This window comes from Sturnira hondurensis, unplaced genomic scaffold (genome assembly GCF_014824575.4).
Source record: "Sturnira hondurensis isolate 20B ecotype Veracruz unplaced genomic scaffold, ASM1482457v3 Scaffold0000167, whole genome shotgun sequence".
Lineage (NCBI taxonomy): Eukaryota > Metazoa > Chordata > Mammalia > Chiroptera > Phyllostomidae > Sturnira > Sturnira hondurensis.
Genome location: NW_028072798.1, coordinates 5,837,124 through 5,855,995, shown reverse-complemented (window position 1 = coordinate 5,855,995; position 18,872 = coordinate 5,837,124). Strand labels below are relative to the sequence as shown.

General features: G+C 44.0%; 1 protein-coding gene across 3 annotated transcripts in view; it reads right to left on the bottom strand.

The window, feature by feature from the left end:
* Positions 1 to 18,872, bottom strand: part of TULP4 (TUB like protein 4) — a 202,909-nt gene that overhangs the window by 133,758 nt on the left and 50,279 nt on the right. For all 3 annotated transcript variants that reach the window (XM_037056156.1, XM_037056216.1, XM_037056097.1), the window contains exon 2: positions 11,546 to 13,765. In XM_037056156.1, coding sequence (XP_036912051.1) covers positions 11,546 to 11,797 — 252 coding nt within the window. In that variant the 5' untranslated portion in view covers positions 11,798 to 13,765. The remainder of the gene's footprint in view (positions 1 to 11,545; positions 13,766 to 18,872) is intronic.

Genomic DNA, 18,872 nt, shown 5'->3' with positions numbered 1-18,872 from the left:
GAAGAAGTTCTGAAATTACTTTATACATATTATGAGAATGAGCAAACTATATAAGAAAAAACACAAATGTGAAATGGGGGGAGCCAAGGGGGTGATTTGGAATTGGAAATATTGGTGTAAACTCATGATTTCTAAAATATACATATATGCATGTGTACATGTATACATATACATGTTAATCACCTCCCAACTCCAAGTGTACCCTTTAATGTCTGCTCTGTAATAAACGATGCAATTCAGTTAAGCGTTTCTCCTTTAATGTGAGTACATATTAAGTTTTCTTAGCAGAGGGCGTTGGAGGGACACTGCAGGAAGACAAAGGATTCCTGCAATCCAGGGGTCTTGGGGATGGGGGATGCTCTGTGGGTGTGAAGGAATCCAGCACCGCCTGCCTCAGCCACCGGCCCAAAACACATCCCCTCCCACAATCTTGCCACGATGTACTAAACACAGAGACCAGAGCCCCGACCACTGCCTGTACCCCGGCTGCCTGTGGCCGGAGGCTCACACTGAGTGATCATTCCTCTGCAAACCCCCCTCCTCAAAGGCCCTACAGGACACTCTCACTTCGAGAGCCCTCTGCCCCTGGAACCCTGCAAACCACACCACCAGCTGGTGACAGCCTACTGCTCTCCCTACACTCCAGAGGGTTGTTCATCTGTTGCCTGCAGACCAGCTCCAGTCTGGCTGATGAACTGTATCTTCTCTAATGAGATCTGAACCTCTTCCAAGCTCATTCTTCCTTGGGTCCTCTCCCTCAGCCCTAGCAAATCACAAAGACTTTCCTTATTTCTTAGTTACTCAACCTGCAATGTGGTCTCTGTCTCCTGAGTGGACCAGACTTCTACGGTATGTATGTATGTGTATCCGTAGGTATGTATCTACTGTAAGGGCCTAGTAGCAATGATACCCCAGAAACAATGAGCATACCTAGAGGCTAGATCTTGGTTTCTAATACCATACTCCTCCCTGCTGGGAACCACCCTGCCTGGTTTCAGAAGCTGTAACCCTCCTCCATGGCTAAGGCTGAGTGAGCGACCTTCGGACCATAAGCCACTAAGGAGGCAAAGCTTATCTCCCTGGCAGTAGTGCTGCGTCTGCTCCTTTTACTTCATCCATGACTGGCCCCCAATACTTGATCAGTTAGCCAATGATGGGTAAGATTCCCCAAGGGAGGATTGACCTAAGACAGGCATGATCACAGGGAGGCCCCAGGGAAGGACTTGGGGGGGGGGGCTATAGCAAAAGGGGGTGATAGACCCATGCCCCTCAGCTTTGACAGCCTGAGTCCTCATTCTGTCTGTGAGAAGTCTCCTAATCTCTTGGCTGCCTTACTTCCCCTGCCTGATTTAAGCATGAAACAATGATAGAGGGCAGTGCAGCCCTATGCTGGAAAGGGTGGGTTCTTGGGGAGATCAGATCTAAGAAAGAATATATAAAATCCTGTGAAACCTACTTTGCTAAGAATTCTCTCAATTAAATGATAAAGGTCTAAGCTGGAAATGAGTTTATTTCCCAAAGTTTTGTAGCCTTTTAGCTAACAGACCCTGACTCAGAATAAGCCCTCAGAGTTCTTTGTATGTTATCTATTGTTTGATCCTTACTGCCTAACAATGATTAATGAGCTTTTATTTGTATTTCTGTATTTTATCTGTATTTAGGTACAAAATGAACCTAAGAAAAGCCCATTGAAGAAGAGGCTCTGGGCCCTTCTCCTTTGAGAGATTGGCCATCTTTCCTCCCCAAGCAGATCATGTCTTGGTAGACTTATTCTCATCTGTAGGCGGAGCCGCCCCACACCTCCCACCAAAAAAAATTTTTTTAGAAAGCATTTCTCCTTGGAGAAATGACTGTTGGCAGATCAGAGCTTTTATTTGTATTCCTGTATTTTATCTGTATTTAGGTACAAAATGAACCTAATAAAAGCCCATTGAAGAACAGGCTCTGGGCCCTTCTCCTTTGAGAGATTGGCCACCTTTTCTCCCCAAGCAGATCATGTCTTGGTAGACTTATTCTCATCTGTAGGCGGAGCCTCCCCACACCTCCCACCAAAAAAATTTTTTTAGAAAGCATTTCTCCTTGGAGAAATGGCTGTTGGCAGATCTGGGGCAGGGTAAGCACGAGATCAGGCCGGAACATACTGCGATGTCAGAAAGGGGCACTCCCAATAACTCAAGTGCATTAAATGGACACATCAGTCAGAAAGATCTTTTGAAGGCCAAATCTGGAAAAATTTGAGCAAAATTGGGTATAAATAATTAAGTTATTAAGCACTGAAAAAAAGAGAAAACCGGTAAGTTAATACTGGTTAGGGAGATGGATGGATGGATAGATGGCTGGATGCATGTGTGGATGGATGGATGGGTGGATAGATGGAAGGAAGAACAGATAAATGAACAAACAAACAAACAAACGAACAAACAAACAGGGGAGAATGGGGAGCTTGTGTCCACTGGCAAAGTTCTACGGAGGGAGTATTGAAGCTAATCACCATTCTGCAACCATTATAGTAAAGAAGGTTTCAAGCAAGAATCACCAATGGACAATAAATCTAGGGAGAAAATTTTGATAAGCAACAGAATATTTGCATGGTTTTAAAGTGTCCTCCCACAGAAAACATTTGCCAATGATAACTCTGATAGGGGGTTAATATCTAAAATGTTTAAAGAACTTATAAAACTCAACAATAACAAAAATTATCCAATTAGAAAACGGGCAAAGAACCTGAGTAGAAACTTCTCCAAAGAGGACGCACAGATGGCCAACAGACAGACATATTGGAGACAACAGCTTTTAAACTCGTTTTTAAATTCTGTTTGAATAAAATATATTCCCCAAGTCTAAACATTAACTTATATTATCTTGAAAACAAGGCCATTAAACATTTATTTCTGCTACCGAGTTACAAAATGTACCTTAATGATGATGTTATTTCCAATTTTAAAGATCTGATGAACAAATACTTCTTTAAACTCTAAAAATTTAAGAAGCTTAAGAACCATATGATTTCACTAGTATGTGGGATATACGACTGAAACTCATACACACAGACAACAGTAGGGTGGTTCCCAGAGGGAAGCCGGTGAGGAGGATGATAAAGAGTGAAGGCAACTATATACATGGTGATGGCAGATGAGCTGACTTTGGGTGGTAGGCACACAATACAATATACAGATCATGTATCATAGAATGGACACTTGAAACCTCTATGATCTTATTAATCAATGCCACCCCATTAAATTTAATTTAAAAAATTAAGAAGCAAAGAAAGAGAATAATAGAGCTAATACAGACAGCACTGGTGTTTGTTTTGAATTCTGTTAAGATTATATAGGAAGAAGAAAGAAATATGGGAAGTAAGCTTGAACAGAATTATTTCAGAATAAAGAAAAGTCCCTAAGACAAGACAATTTCCTCTGCATTTTAGTAGATCAAATATATCTAGGCCAAGCAATAAAAACACAAATGCTGGTAAGAATTCCATAAACAGCAACAATGAAGAAGAGAAACCAAATGCAGGTTGCCAGAAGGTACAATAAAAACAACCAGCAATACAATGTTGGGCAAAACACATAGGCATGTTTGTTGTAGATATTCATAGTCAAGTGTGTGGGTGGAACCAATCAGAAACACCCAACTGCTGCACAGCTCCCTTCCTATCCTCCCTAGCCCATCCCACACCATATCCTGAAGAGATGACTCTCACCAACTTGAGACAAAAGCCTCCAGTTAGAACATGACATGCCCTGCACAGTGCAGTGTGGATCCATTTCTGCATTATGTCTAACAGCCCCTCTGTTGAAGGAGGACCAGATGGCTCCACGTACACCTGAGTCCATGAGTTAAGTTCTATGGACTAGGATGGAAGCAGGCAGGATGAACAAGCTCTGCTTAAGACAAGTCAAGAATGCCTTGCAGATATGGAGGTGACACAGATGAGGTACCTAGCATCCCAGAATCCCAAACTTGTAATAAAACTAGCAGCACAAGTCCAGCCTTCTTTCCAACTGCAACACCTTGAACCCTGCTTCTAACTCCTCACCTGCCTCCTGCCTCACACTTCATTTCCATTATTTTGTGATCAAGAGGCCATTTCTCAGCAAAGATGCCATGGCTCCACTGTATCAGCCTCAAAAAAAAAAAAAAGCAGATGACTAGCAAGTCTAGTAACAATCAAATAAGAACTAAGAAAATGAGCTGTATCTCGCAGTCACTAGAAGCAGGTTAGAAGGCAGGTGTTATGTTCCCATATAGATAAGGTAACCATGCAAAGAGAAATATGTGAGTTGTCCGAACGCATACAGAAAGGGGCTCAGCTCAAACCCAAGTAGTGTGGCTCAAAAATCCATAGGTTCACCTATTAATAAATCACAAACGGATGCTAGAGTCAGGGAAGTATTTATTTGCCCAGGACTTCAATAATAACCTCATTCCTTCTCCTTTTGACATGATGCAGCTTAAAGCTGCTTCCCTAGGAGGCTATTACCAAAGAAATTACTGCCTTGTGCCCATACTCCCTCTCATCCTTGCTCTCAAAAACAGACCCAAAGGACAGTGTTTTCCCTGTTACTTTCAGACATAATTTATTTCTACGAGGGAAAAAAGTTAAACAAATTACTACAGAAAAAATGAACAATGCTATTATTTTGACAAATTCTGTTTTCCAAATAAAATATAATTCTATTATATTCTGGTTTTGTTTAGGGAAGTAAATCTACTTTCAATGCCCTTAAGAACCTTTCAAAAATATCTTAACAGGAGAATTCTCATTTAAGATGTCAAAATAAAGATGATTCCACTCCTTCTCTTAGACACCCTCACAAGGAGCATGAAAACAAACCCCAAACTGTCTTCAAGGGCACCCCAGCCACAGCACAGAAGCCAGAAAACGGACGAGTAGCAACTGGCTTCGCAGAGCAGAGGGCGGCCTGAGCGCCTGCAGAGAGGTGAAGCAAGCCTGGGAAGGCTCAGGAATGAGATTCCAGTACTGGAAGAGGCAAAGGTTGGGCTTAAGCCAGAAGGTCTGGTGCAAAGCCACTCACAGAACAGGCTAGCCCCGGCACCCACACAGCTGGACGATGCTCCCTCCCTCAGAGCCACAACAGCTGTAACATAATCAGGTGATTCCTCCCCACAGCACCTGACACTGAAGGCTCATTCTCCTGGCAGAATGACCCACAGAACCCAGCCTTGGGGACACTGGACACAGCACAAGCTGTGACAAGAATGAAAACAGAGGTATTAAGAATGCAGAATCTGAGGGGTTCCTGGGTTCAGTCTCAGCCCTGTCGATTAGGAGAGATGTATTACCTTGGACAAGCTGCTGAATGTCTCTGGACCTCAGTTTCCTAATCTATAAAATGACAGTAATAATAGGTTCAGCCCTGGAAGGTGTGGCTCAATTGGTTGGAGCATTGGCCTGTAACCAAAGAGTTGCGGGTTCGATTCCTGGCCAGAGCACATAATACCTAAGTTGAAGGCCTGGGCTCATGTGATCCCTGGTCCAGAAATGTATAGGAAGCAACCAACTGATGTTTCTCTCTCACATCAATGCTTCTCTCTCCCCTTCCTGTCCTGCTTCTTCTCTCTCTAAAAGCAATGAAAAAAAATGTCCTCAGGTGGGAATAAAAATAAATAGGTTCAAAGTCATAGAGTTGATGTCAGGATTAGATGAGTCACAGCTCTTAGAAAGGTGTCTAACCCACAGGAAGAACTCAATAAGCACGAGCTCCTCCCCGTCCCATCACTACCTCCCCTTAGCACAGACTTGCACACACATACCCTGCCCGGCACCCTCAGAAAGCTGAGAGCAGGAGTAAATTCACAGGCATGGAATTGGAAGGGCCTTACTTAGAAAAACTAAACCACCTCGAAGAACCACGCTTCGATGCTGACGTTTGGCAGTCAGCAACAAAACAGCTGGTTCGCCCCCCAGTATTCCACAATAAAGCCCCTAAGCTGAACCCCCCCACAAACACACAGAGGTGCCAAACAGCTTTAGGGTACATGACTTTAAACATCACCACAAAATCTCAGAATATCTAGGAAAAAGATCAGATGCCAAAAGTTCAATTATTTTTAAAAGGTCACATGTAAAGGATTTCGAATAAATAGTAAGCAGCAACTTGACAGAGTTCGCATAAGGTCTAGGCACTGTTCTAAATGCTTCACGTGTGGTAACTCACTTAACCCTCACATCAAACCGTGTATGAGGAAAGTACTATTTACAAACCCGTCTCGCAAATGAGATGATTATAATACAGAGAAATTAAATAATGTACTTAAAGCTAGGATTCAAACAGAGTCTGGTCTGAACTCCTTAACCATGCCTTTCAAGAATAATTTTCTGCAGGTTAGAAGCTTATAAAAAAAAGTCTTCAAAATTCTAAAGGAACCAACCTAGAAATTGATACCTAGCCAAACAATCAACCAGGAATGAGGCAGAATTAGGCGTAAGTTGGCTCTTCAACAACACAGGAGTCAGGGGCTCTGCCTCCCCCGAAATCAAAAGTCTAAACGTAATGTAAATCAACCCTCCACATACATGGATTCCCAGCAGCAGATCAAAAATATATACGAAGGGGGACCCCAAGAAAACCCTGGAACATAAAAAACTGTCTCTTTATTCTCACACATTGAAACTTCAGTCACCTTCCAAGTACTCTCCATTTGATGCAATACAGCTACTGAGACATTTCTTCTACTGCTCAAAGCAGTTTTTGAACTCATCAATTTTGATGCCTTTTCGTGCTCCTGCCATTTGTTTCAGCTCTTTCATATCCTCAAAACATTTCCCTTTGAGGACCTTTTTCATCCCGGGAAACAAAAAAATAAAGCTGCTGGGGGTGCGACGAGGTGGGTGGGGGGGCAGAGCACAAGGATCGTGCCGTTTCTGGTTAAAAACTGTTCAACCCTCAGCATAGGGTGGGCAGGTGTGATCGTAAACCACCACCCATCACAAAATGGGCAAACACAACGAAAGAGTCTTCAAAAACCAACTCACTGAAGTAGAATGCAGCCTCTCACAGCAACACCAACTGGCACATTGATACAGATGGGATCCTAGAACACTCACCTAGCTGGGAAGCCTGTACTACAGGGGACTCGCACTTCAGAAGATAATTCTGCCTTTTTTCTTTTTGGTCCCCCCTCATACAAGTCTTAAAACTCATGAGTTACAAATTCTTTCTTAGATCCTGAAGAGTATAAGTACACTGCAACAAAAAAGAATGTGTTAAACCAAGAAAGAAAAAGATACGAGATACAAAAAATAAGGGATCCAGCAGAAATAAGGGACAAAGGAACTCCCGAGACAGTGATAGGAGGCAGTTCAGGGAGTCCACTGCACACTGGCCCACGGGCTGAGGCCCACAGAGGAACCGACCCAGGGCGAGCAGGACAAAGGACTCCAAGATGGAAGTCTCCAGGAAAACAACAAAAAGAACCAATAAATCATTTTATTGATTTGAATGTGTAGAAATATATTGAAGATATAGAAAGATTCACAATAGGTAAAGAAACTAAACCACTGCAAAAAAAACCCCACAATTTTTATCATGAGGAAAAAAAAGAATAATAAAGGAAATATAGCCATAGTACTCTACTTGGTTCAACTGGGCATAATGTTGGCGCTGTTTAAGAAATGTAAACACTAATTATGAGTTAACCAATTATTATAACAGAGTAATATTGGGATGATTAGGTAGCAGGGCAGAGTTGGGTTGAATGACTTAGAAAGAGGAGAGCAAAATCTCCACTTCCCAAGATAGAAAAAATAGTCACTAGCCCCAATTTCATAACTGATTAATTGAAAAGATAATAATATAAGCCCTTGGGAGAAGGCAGACAGGAAGGGAACCGGCATTATTAGCATTTATTCCTGTGTAAGTATTACTATGATAAAAATTAACTCACACCACTGAGCTCTGGTATAAAAACAGATTAAATCACTTTAGGTGCAACAAAACTCTGACCCTAATGTACCAAAATGCTCCTATCTCTTCCTCTCTGCCAGACCAGCCCCCTCATCAAAACAGGAGTCCATAAAATACATGGAGAAGATCTGTTTCTCAACAACTTCCACCTAGTAATAACTGGTTACACTCTTGTCTCAAGAGTCTAACTAGGCTCATTCATACACTATCACAGAATCACGGGACTAATGTTTATAGGCTATTTTTGAAAACTATTATATCCATAATAAATTAAAGACCTCCAATGCTATCAACTCTCAGATATCCACAATCATAGATAAATGCACTGAACTGAATAATAATTTTTATACTCACATTCGATTTTTAATACTTCTATTTGAATACAAGTCTTCTAAGTCCTGGAATGCAACCCAAACCAAAAGCATGGCCTTCTTTCATCCCATGAACATTTATTATTGTTTTCTTATCACGACCATTCAAAGTACAGCCCCCAGCCCAGCTTTGCCCTGCACTACTCTCCAACGCCTCACCAAGCCCTAACTGTCCAAAACCCATGCCACAGTCCCTCGCAACTGTTTCTGGGCCCATTATGGTTCACCTTTTTTGAAGCAGTGTCTCGCAGAATGAAAAACACACAGACACAAACTGAAACCCAGGTCTGCCACCTTGGTCATCTAGCTCTATACCTTGGACAACTTCCATAATATCCCTGCAAGTCAGATTCTTCAAAGGCATAGCAGGGATAATAAAACAAAACTGTAGAGAGTTGTTATGAGGGTTAAACAAAGTAACACACATAAAGCACTTAGAAAATTGTGGCGTGTGTAACATCTGGCAACTGTTAGCAGCAGCAGCAACGCTATTTCCATGCAACCCACAATATCCATCCCCTGACAGGCAGGTCATCTGGGCAGAAGCAGCTCCTTCTTCGTCATTGTGACATCAAAAAGCCTGGCAGTGTCCAACCTCCTGTGGGCTCTCAGTGTTTACAGAACTGAAGGAGTTTCAAGATCTAGCTCACGCCCCAAGCCCCCCACCCAGCACCCACCCCACCAGAAAGCTTAGTGGTGTGAATCTTCACCCTTAAATCCTCCAATAACCCAAAGCTTTCTTTCTGTGCACTTAATTGAAATGCAAATGCAGGAAGAGATATCCAGATCCACACCTCACCTTCACTGCCATGGACTCCATGGGGCAAAACCCACGATTTATCCTGCCCCGCAGCGGCAAAAGCACACACATTCAGTACACATGTCAGAGATGCAATCAATTATCTGCTGACTGCCTATGTGTTCAAATCTTAAGTAAAAGAAATGTAAAAAAAACAACATTGTTTCTGGTTTCATAAGTCAGACTAGTAATTGTAATTAATGGTATTAATGGTATTATAAGGATTGTGAGGTGCTTTAATATCACTATATATATGGCATTCACTATTATCAAAGTTCTATCAAAAATACATTCTCACAACAACTCTGAAATAAAGGAATTATTATTTCAATTTAACTGTTAGTAAACTAATGACTTGCCCAGGACCACCCCAACTAGTTAAGTGAGAGAGTACTTCATGGAATAGAGACAGAAAACCAGGACTGGGCGGAGAGGGAGGTGGTGCAGAAAATGGGTCACCACCACAGGAAATAAAACACACTTCTCCCTTACAGACCTCACAATTACACAAGCCTACTAAAGTTCATGTTTTACAAAGACTATACTAGAAGGGAAAACATTTACAGTGACTTTAATCCAAAATTAGCCAAATTTTCTCACTAGAATTAGTATACAGATCCTTAAATATGTTAAAAACCCTGTATAAATGTTTTAAAATCCAAAGTGGTTTTCAAATCTCTCCTAAGTTTAAAAAAGTTGATTTTCATCAAGTATAGTGATGCAAAGACAGGACCGGGCCTGGCAATTCCCAGTAACTCTGGCTTTTCTAGAAAGGAGGGTGAACCACAGGAAGGAAAGTGAACCACACAGGAAGGAGGGCGAACCACAGGAAGGAGGTGAAGGCCAAATCCAGGTTTTCAGACTTAACACAAACACAACAGAAACCTAAGATTCAGGTGCAAAAGAGAACATTATCACCTAGAAATTTCCACTCTTTTTGGAACTGTGATATATGTCATATAGCGTTTCTAGGAAAGAGAAAAGTACATTAAGTTTTAAAAACTATTTTAACGCTCAAGAAACTAAATATAAATATGTACTCGTAAGCAGAGCCCTCCACAATAGGTTATGCAGCAGAGTTCAAGACCAAAGACCTGTGAAGATACAGGAGGAGGGGGGGGACATGTCCCAGATACAGTTCATAAGTCTGATACAGCGGGTACCGCATCTAATAACTGGCCTGGGAAAGGGGAAGGGCGGGGTGACCTCTGTGTTGTAGCCCCACTGGCTGGCTCCCCCCAGGGAGAAGACAGAGGTGAAGCAGGTCTGGTGGCTGAAGGGGCAGCAGGAAAGTGAGTTCTCCTGGGTGACCTGCAGTTTGAGATGCCTAGTAACCGACATCCAATTCTGTGTTGCACGGGTCAAGTGGAAGAACGGAGTCTGGAATGAGAGTCCGAAAGGAGGCAGAAAGGAGGAAAGGCACAGGGCATAAGAGTTCGAGGAAAATCCAAAGAGGGTGGCCTCCTCATTTGGAGGGAGAGCAAGAGAGCGCCACTTCAACTCCACTGAGTGCCTCCACACGGCAACTGCAATCACGTAACCTACGGGTCTACAGCAGCGTGAAGTCACTGGGAGTGCGACCGTTTTACTCCGAGGGGTAGGGGAAAAGCCATACTAAAGTGGGTTAGTGAGTTAAAGGTAATTAAAATAAACGGCATTTCAAGGATGTGAGGTGAGAAAGGGCACAAGATCAGACAACCTTCCAGTCAGTTTACCGACCCACACAGCAGGTAACTGTCACCACCAGTACACCCACAGAGTGCCGGCTGCTCGGAACACAAGGGGCAAAAAAAGAATAATAAGGAAATACAGCCATAGTGCTCTACTTGGTTCAACTGGGCATAGTGTTGCCCCCCGGGATGGGGGCAACAGAGGAAGAGATAACCAAATCCAAGAATCCGGGTGAGACCACTCCTATAGTGACGTTCCCCGTATTGAAATGACTTCTTCCACCAAACACACACGACCACCTATCTGCTCCTAACTAAAGGCAATCCCCTTAACTAAAAAATCAGTACTAGCCATGACTCACTTGCATGACAGCAATGATAACTGTACGAAAGAGTTCTCCAGCTGTGACATCAGACCGTTAGAGCTGACGTCCCAACTGAGTCCTGCCCTAAGGCCAGGGCCCGTTCCCAACCCCCCGCAGTCCCTCATTGGATGTCGCAGGGCACGTCAGGTGGGTCATGGGGTTTGCTTGCTCACTGTGGTGGAATGGGGTGAAGATTTGGTAACTAAGCAATGGCACTGTACCTGCCCCAGAACTTTCCCACCAAAACCAAAGACAGAAGTCACACTTGGCAGGAAATCTAAGAAACTGAGGCAAAGTAAGTTTTCAGTCCATGGAAGGGAGTGGGGCGGTGGGGGCAGGGAGGGGGGCAGAAAGCTCAAAACTACCCGTAGAAGTGACCGAACAGCAAAAAGAAACCCCAGCTCACCTCGCTGTTGTGGCCCCGCAGGTTGAAGTTAATTCTCTGTGGAGTGTTCCTGTCCCGGCGGCAGTGGCTTGAGGTGAAGGTCACTCCCACGACGCCCCGGCCATTTCCCGTGGCCAGCCAGCCCTCCTCGTAGTAACGCCTCCTGCACACGGGTTTCTCCTTCTCACTCTTGGGGACGCGCCCCTTCCAGGACAGGCAGAGGATATTAGAGTCACTGCACAGGACCGGCCCCTGCTCCACCGCTGCGTACATACTTTTTTCAGTGAACTCTTTTACCTAAAACGTAATGCTGGATGCCAAAAAAATTGAAACCAATTCCTTTCATTGATTTATTCTATTTTTGTGGTTGGCTTGCCTTGTTTTCCCTGACCCCCTTTAATTAAGATTGACCTGGATCTAATTAGAAGGTCAGTATTTTATAAAGATCCACCAAATGCATAGTGAAAAAATTCCTCTATAAAAGATGATGGCAGTCTGGTAAGAAAAGGTTATGCTTAAAAAAATGCAGGGTCCCCTCTTATTTTCAAGTCCTTAGAGGAACAGTGGGCTGACCCTCTGGAAAAAGAGCGTCATTAATATGGGGTGATCAAGAAACCGAGTTTTCTTCTTTTTACTCAACTTGGTTATTCTCATTCAGCCTGAGATTCCAGTTTAGTGTAATGTGATTCCAGAGACCAAGGGTTGCAAATACATAGATTTCAAGTAACTTAAGGCTTTAAGAATCCCTCGAGCTGGAATTTTCTCTTCAAAAGTTCAGATGTAGAGACAGAACATGGGCTCATCCTCTTTCTGAAGCCATCCTCTGGTATGCTTTCTCGACTAGACAAATTTCTGCTGCTAAAGCTGAAAAAGATTGCATAAAGGGGGAAAAAAGGCACACAAACCGTGCAAAACAACCAGAGTTTGTGCAGACAGCAATCCACGCTTAGGAAGAGAAGACGACTTTCCCACTCTTCAGAACCCAAAATGTCCCGTCTCAGAGCCCAACCAGGCCTCCTGGCAGGTTACTGTGTCCCAGGGAGCACTGGGCTCTGTCTGACTACCCCTCCGCAGGCCCACGCAGCCCTCAGTGCCATGGAGGTGTAGAGGGAAAGGCCCTTCACTCCGCAGAGCCAGAACGTTCCAAAGCCCTGAAAACGGTCCAAGCGGTCCAAGCGTTTGCCTCAGGTGAAGCCTAACTGCCCCTGCAGACAAAATGAAGGCTCGCTGCAGGATTTCGTCTGTCTCCTTCCTCCCTAGTCTGAAGTCTCCCCTTTCTGCTTCTAAAAATCATAGTTTTTTCATCTTGAAGGAAATAAAAACCTAAACTCAGAATTAAATCCACCAAGTAATCCTCTCCTTATACATGCAAATCTTCTTGGATTCAACGGAAAATAGTGTCCCTTAAAACAAAAACACAAGCATGGGTTGGGTTCTTCCCCACGTTTTGCTGATGGGCCCTTTCCTGTTCACACTCAGAGAATGTGTCCAAAGTCCACACGGACAGACCAAGGAAGAGAAGCTTTGCCTGGATGTTCCTTGATATTTTGTAATTATTGGTTTCAACTGCTACCTAAGATATTATCATACACAGAAAAAGAAAGGGACATAATAAATTAAAATTTCTTGAACACAGTCAACTGAAAAGGGCAAAGGAACTGGTTCACTGTCCTAGCTCGTGCCATCCAACCTGAACCAGCTCTCCTCCAGTCACATTCTTACGGTAAGAGTCGCCTGTCAGTCCAGAACTGTCAAGTCTGTCCAAATCACCAGATCCACTGATAAATAAAGTGCAGAAACTGCGGCCTGATCGCACCTGCAATATGTGAAATCGCACTTCTCCCTCAATCACCGCCTCCCTTAGCTCCTTCTTTAAACTGGAGAGGTATTGTTGAGGCTTGACCTGTGCAAGTTTTTTTTTTCTTCTTTTTGCAAACTTTCTTTACCCGTGAAGACCACATGGAAAACTGGCCATTAGTGATGTACTTTTCTCCCAGGGCTCCTGAGCCCAGTGGTGTCAAGTTGCTCCATCTGATTCCTAAGTTAATTTTCATTAGTTGTAAAATGCTTCAGGTGTGCACCAGAATGAGCCTGTCTTCTTGAATAAGTGTGTGTGCATAGAGAGGTTTTAAATATACACAGAGACACACTCTTCAACTGGTACACAAAGCATCTGCTTTCCCAGTCGTTTCAGGAACCATCTGATTAATCACAGCTTGAAGGCCCTGGAGTCTTACAAATCTGTAAAACAAAACAGATACAAAAAAACTTTAAAATACCGAAGAATAAAGCTTCTAACAGAATAATCACTGTAACTGAAACTGGAGACCCATCTTTACACTCACATACACCAAACAGAGCTAGTGATTGGTGAAATTCCAACAGCAGAAGGGTGTACCTCACCAACTTAGAGAAAATGTACGACTTAAGTGTGCGTGCTAAGTACCATTTATTAAATTTGCAAGTAGCTGGGAATATCTGAATCAAACTGTTGCCTCCGTTCTCCCACAGCTTACCATCCTTTCTAAGACTCTGGGCCCTGAATGTGCAACTTGACCCCTCATTCTGGTTAAGCCAGCAACATCCCAAAGAAGACTGAAGAGGCTCAGGCAAGTCACCTGAATTGGTTTTTCATTATCATCAAAGATATTCCCTAAACACATAAGGCAGCAAGGGCCTTTAAAACTCCTCCATCTCTGATTGGGGCCAGGCCACAGAGCAAAGCACAGCTGTTCTCTCAGCTTTTTAACTGTCTAGTAGCAATAACATCCCACAAGATCGACCTCCAGCAAATCCATCCTGTCCTCCTTCCTACTGCCTGTGGTCCAGACCTGCACCCCATACGGTAACGCCAAAGACTCAGTCCTTAACGACCCCATACCATCCCCCCTCCCACATGACTGCAGGGTGACCTTTACAAAATTCAAAGCTGCTCAAAGAGCCTTGACTATTCTTTTCCTGGCCTAGAGGGCTAGCCCCACCCGAAATACCTGAGCCTAAAAGTCTAGGGCTGGGTCCAGGTATTTGCATTTCTAACAAGTCCAATGCAGCTGGTCTTGGAACCAGGATTTGAAAACTCCCTGATCTATGGGATCAAGTGCTAACAAGACCCTTTCTGATCTGACTTCAACTTGTCCTCTTCTCCTGCCACGGCCTCCATATCCAGCCTGTGTCACTACCATCGTATCTGGGCCACCCCCTGTCCCCCAAAGTTCTGTGTTCTTTCCATCATGTCTCCACTCCTGCTGCCCCCTTGCCAGGATGGAACACTTCCTTTAAAACCCACCTACACGCCCTGGCCGGGTGGCTCAGTTGGTTAGAGTATCATCCTGATATGGCAAGGTTGTAGGTTCAATGTGGGTTCAATCCCCAGTCAAGGCATATACAAGAATCAACCAATGAATGCATAACTGAAACAACAAATCAATATCTCTTTCTCCCCCACCTCTCCTTCTCTAAAAACAAAAACCAAAACTAAAAACCCACCTACACCGGCATCTCTCCTACGCCACCTCCCAGAGCACCTTGCACTAATTTCTGTACCAGCTTTATCACACTGCAATCCACACCCTGCTCTGTGCTCCCGGAGCCAGGGAACCTATCTTTCTCACCCCTGGAGTAAAGCTTAGCATAAACTCAGTGCTCACCAAAAGGAGGAAGAGGCAGTGAGGCAGCAGCTACACAAACTTTCCTTGAGATACCCTAATTCAGATGAGTCATTTTACGTGTGTGTGTGTGTGTGTGTGTGTGTGTGTGTGATGTGTCAATGAATCAAAACCACCAAAATCTCTCAGGAAGTGTTGTCGGAGGTGAGAATGGCACCAGGTGTCAGAGAGGTGGAGTCGGACCAAACCTTGGTTTAACAACCTCGCAGTACTTGCTCTGACTGGAAAGAATTCACAGCCAAGACTCAAACTCTCAGAGAAAGTTTATTTAGGATGTCACAAAGGTAAAGGAAGTGAGCAGTAGAGGAAATGGGCTCAGGAAGTAAGTTACAGAGGCGGAACAAGGTCCTTCAGAGCTTAGGAGAGAGGGAGGTAATGGTAACTCGCCTGGGGGAAATAAGAAGGGAAGGGGGAGGGGGAAGGTGCTGGGGGGGATGTGCCAGGTCCTCTCTCCCAAGGGCGTTTAAGGGTGGTGATTTGGGGAGCAGTCCCAAGGGAAGGTCCCACAGACTGTTCGTCAGCTCTCCAGGTGTGTCCTTTCGGGGTCCTGGACTCCACTGACTGGACCGTGTCAGCACAAGGGGTGTCAGCCAGCGCAGCTGCTCCTGAGGTTGGCTTTGGTGTAGTCTGTATGGTTTTGCTTCCTTTCTGGGCCTGAACCTGAAACACAACTGAGGCCTAAATGACATCCCCCGGAAGGAAAAGTCCCGGGGATGGAAACCACGTGACTAGCAATATGCGAGGTCAGAGGTTCTAAACCTAATGGCCAGGGCTCTGCTAGGGGAGGAAAGGCTACCTTGGGGGCGAGGTCCTTGTTTTCCCTGCTTGGCCCATTGGGGCTTTCCACCCCGGTGACCTTCTGTGCCTGTCCTGCTACAAAGATGAAATTTTGGGCCAACCCAATGCCTCACAGTAAACAGGTTTAACAAGCTGTGAGCTATGTTAGGCACTCACGCCTCTGGAATTTTTAAAAACAAATTACTAACAAGAATTTTTTAAATTATTATATCCAATCTAGAAAATCCCAATAAAGTATCAAAAAATGTTATTTTAGTTCTCAAGCTAAGCATGTACCCACAAAGAAAATGCCAGAATATAGTTCTATTTCTTTCTAAAGGATAAAAGTTTAAAAGAGTGGTTAGGTAGAAGGTTGAGATGAGAAGCAAAAAGTACATTGAAAAGAAAACCTCATGGACACAGCAGCACGGTAATTACAAGAGGGAAAGAGGGGTGGGGGTGCAGAAGAGGGTACATATACAGATGATGTGTTATAAAAATGAATACCTGAAACCTATATAATTTTATTAACCGCCCTGGCTGGTATGGCTCAGTGGACTGAGTGCCAGCTTGCAGACAGAAAAGATACCAGTTCAATTTCCAATTAGGGCACATGCCTGGGTTGCAGGCCAGGTCCCCCGTTGGGGGTGTGAGAAAGGCAGCCAATCACCATTTCTCTCCCTCTGTTTCTCCCTCCTTTTCCCTCTCTCTAAAAAAATAAGTAAATACAATCTTTAAATATTTTTTATTAACCAATGTCACCCCAATCAATTCAATTAAAAAAATAAAAGTTCACTCTTAAAAATTGTTTTAAAAAGTAGATTTTAGGGAAATATTATAGATGTTAGATGAATGCAGAGCAGGAAAAAAACAGAGTAGAAAATTTTCCAATAAAATATTCCAAACATCTTTAAGCTTTTGATTATAGACTTGTTTATGGGTTGGAGAGAAGAGGAAAGAGTTTTTCTGGTTGGTGATACACATGAAACACATTCTAATTTCCACTCTATGGACGGCAGCTCTGTGGCCACAATCAGCTGCTTGTCTTAGATTCAGCTCTACCCTGGCAGGGGAGAGGGAGGGGGCTCTCTCCAACCCACACCTCCCACCGCTTCCCCTTCCCACAGGTGGCAACACAATCTGAACTCTACTCTTCTTCTTTAACTGAAACAACTAAGATGACCTGCCTCTAATTAGAGTTACTCCTTTCCCTGGGGGATTTTCCACAACCCACAAATATCCAGAGTCCAAGGCTGTTCTAACTGGTTCCTAAGGAGCTTTGATAGCTGCCTAGAGGCTAGTTCACATTTGCCTTCCAAGACTGCCTTCTAAGGCAGGGGTACTCTCAGCAGTCATTGTCATGTGGCTCTCTACACCTGCAGGAAACAACACATGTGGAAATTTCACAACACCCCTGCAAAGATAATGGAACTTAATCACAATTGTATGTCTTAATAATAAATGTGTGTGTGTATGTGTGTACTTATCATTCTCAAAACACACTGGTGAGAAACTAACTAAAGACATCTATGGATGCCCTGACTGGTTTGGATCAGTTGGTTGGGCGTTGTCCTACAAACTGAATGGTGTCCCTTTCGATTCCCAGTCAGGGCACAAGCATGGGTTGTGGGTTCACCCATGGTCGGGACATATACGAGAGGCAACCAAGCGACATTCCCCCTCACACTGATGTTTCTCTTCGTCTCTCGTTCATGTTTCTCTCCCTCTCTCTTCCTACTGTAACAGGGTACAGCCAAGAGGGGGGCCCCAAATAGGGATTTGTAATAAGGTCCAGAACTCAAGGTGTCCAGGAAATATATATATATATTGTAGGGGTATGTATATATATATATATATACATACCCCTACAAGTCTGAGCTGGGGGATGGGACACATGGAGCAGGGCCACTGAGAGTTGTTTTGTATAGCAACAGCTTTGCAGCAAACCTCTGGCATGGTCATTTAACATATCTATAACCTTCAACTGGTTTCACAGACATGTTAAATAGCTGTGGCCATATTTTGTGCCAGGGGGATGGAAATGACTTCCACCCAAGATGTAACTGGAAGGCAACTCCCCCTGGTTACAGCACCTGCATGAGACATTGGAGAAGACTGGCTCCACCCCACAGGCCATACCTGCCCAGACTTACTATGACAGCCCAGTGAAGCTAGAAGAATACAGGAATGCTGGCAGGTGTAACTGATTGGAGGAGGAGTCGGAAATGGGGCTGCAGAGGAAAACTGGTGCTGGGATTTAAACCCAGGCGCAGCAGCCATGCCAAGAGAGGACCATGTGGCTGTGGCAGTAGAAGGGAGAAGCACATGGCTTTGGCAGAGTGGGGACCCTGTGGCTTTGGCAAGAGTCAGGACCATGAGGCTTTGGGTTGCTCCTTTTTGCCACGTGGCTTAGAAAGCAGGAGAGACTTTGCCTGGAAGAAAAGGGGTGAAAGGACTCTTGCCGGTGGGCCATGGGAAGGTGCCACATGGTTCTGGATTAACTGGAGATCGTGGTGGTGACACAGCTGATAGTGCTGGGAGCCTGAATCACGGACTTCTACTTCTTTTCCTGACATACAGTACCGCAGACTAGTTCAGAGGGGGAAGGAAGGACTATGTGCGTCTGTGGGTATTCTAAAGGACTTTAGTATTTTAATGAAGACATTAAGTCATTACCTTAAGTCTGTATAACTTTTAAATAAATAATTCCTTTCCTTTTCACCAATCTCTGGCATTGAGAGACATCTTTCCTCTGGCAGCGGGGTAAAGCAAACCTAGTATGGGGGGAACCCCCAGAGAAAAACGAGGGTCCTTTTTGGTAATAATATATTGTATACCCTGCCCTGGTCTGTTCTGTAACACTCTCTTCCTCTCTCTCTAAAACTAAATAAAACCTTTAAAAATAA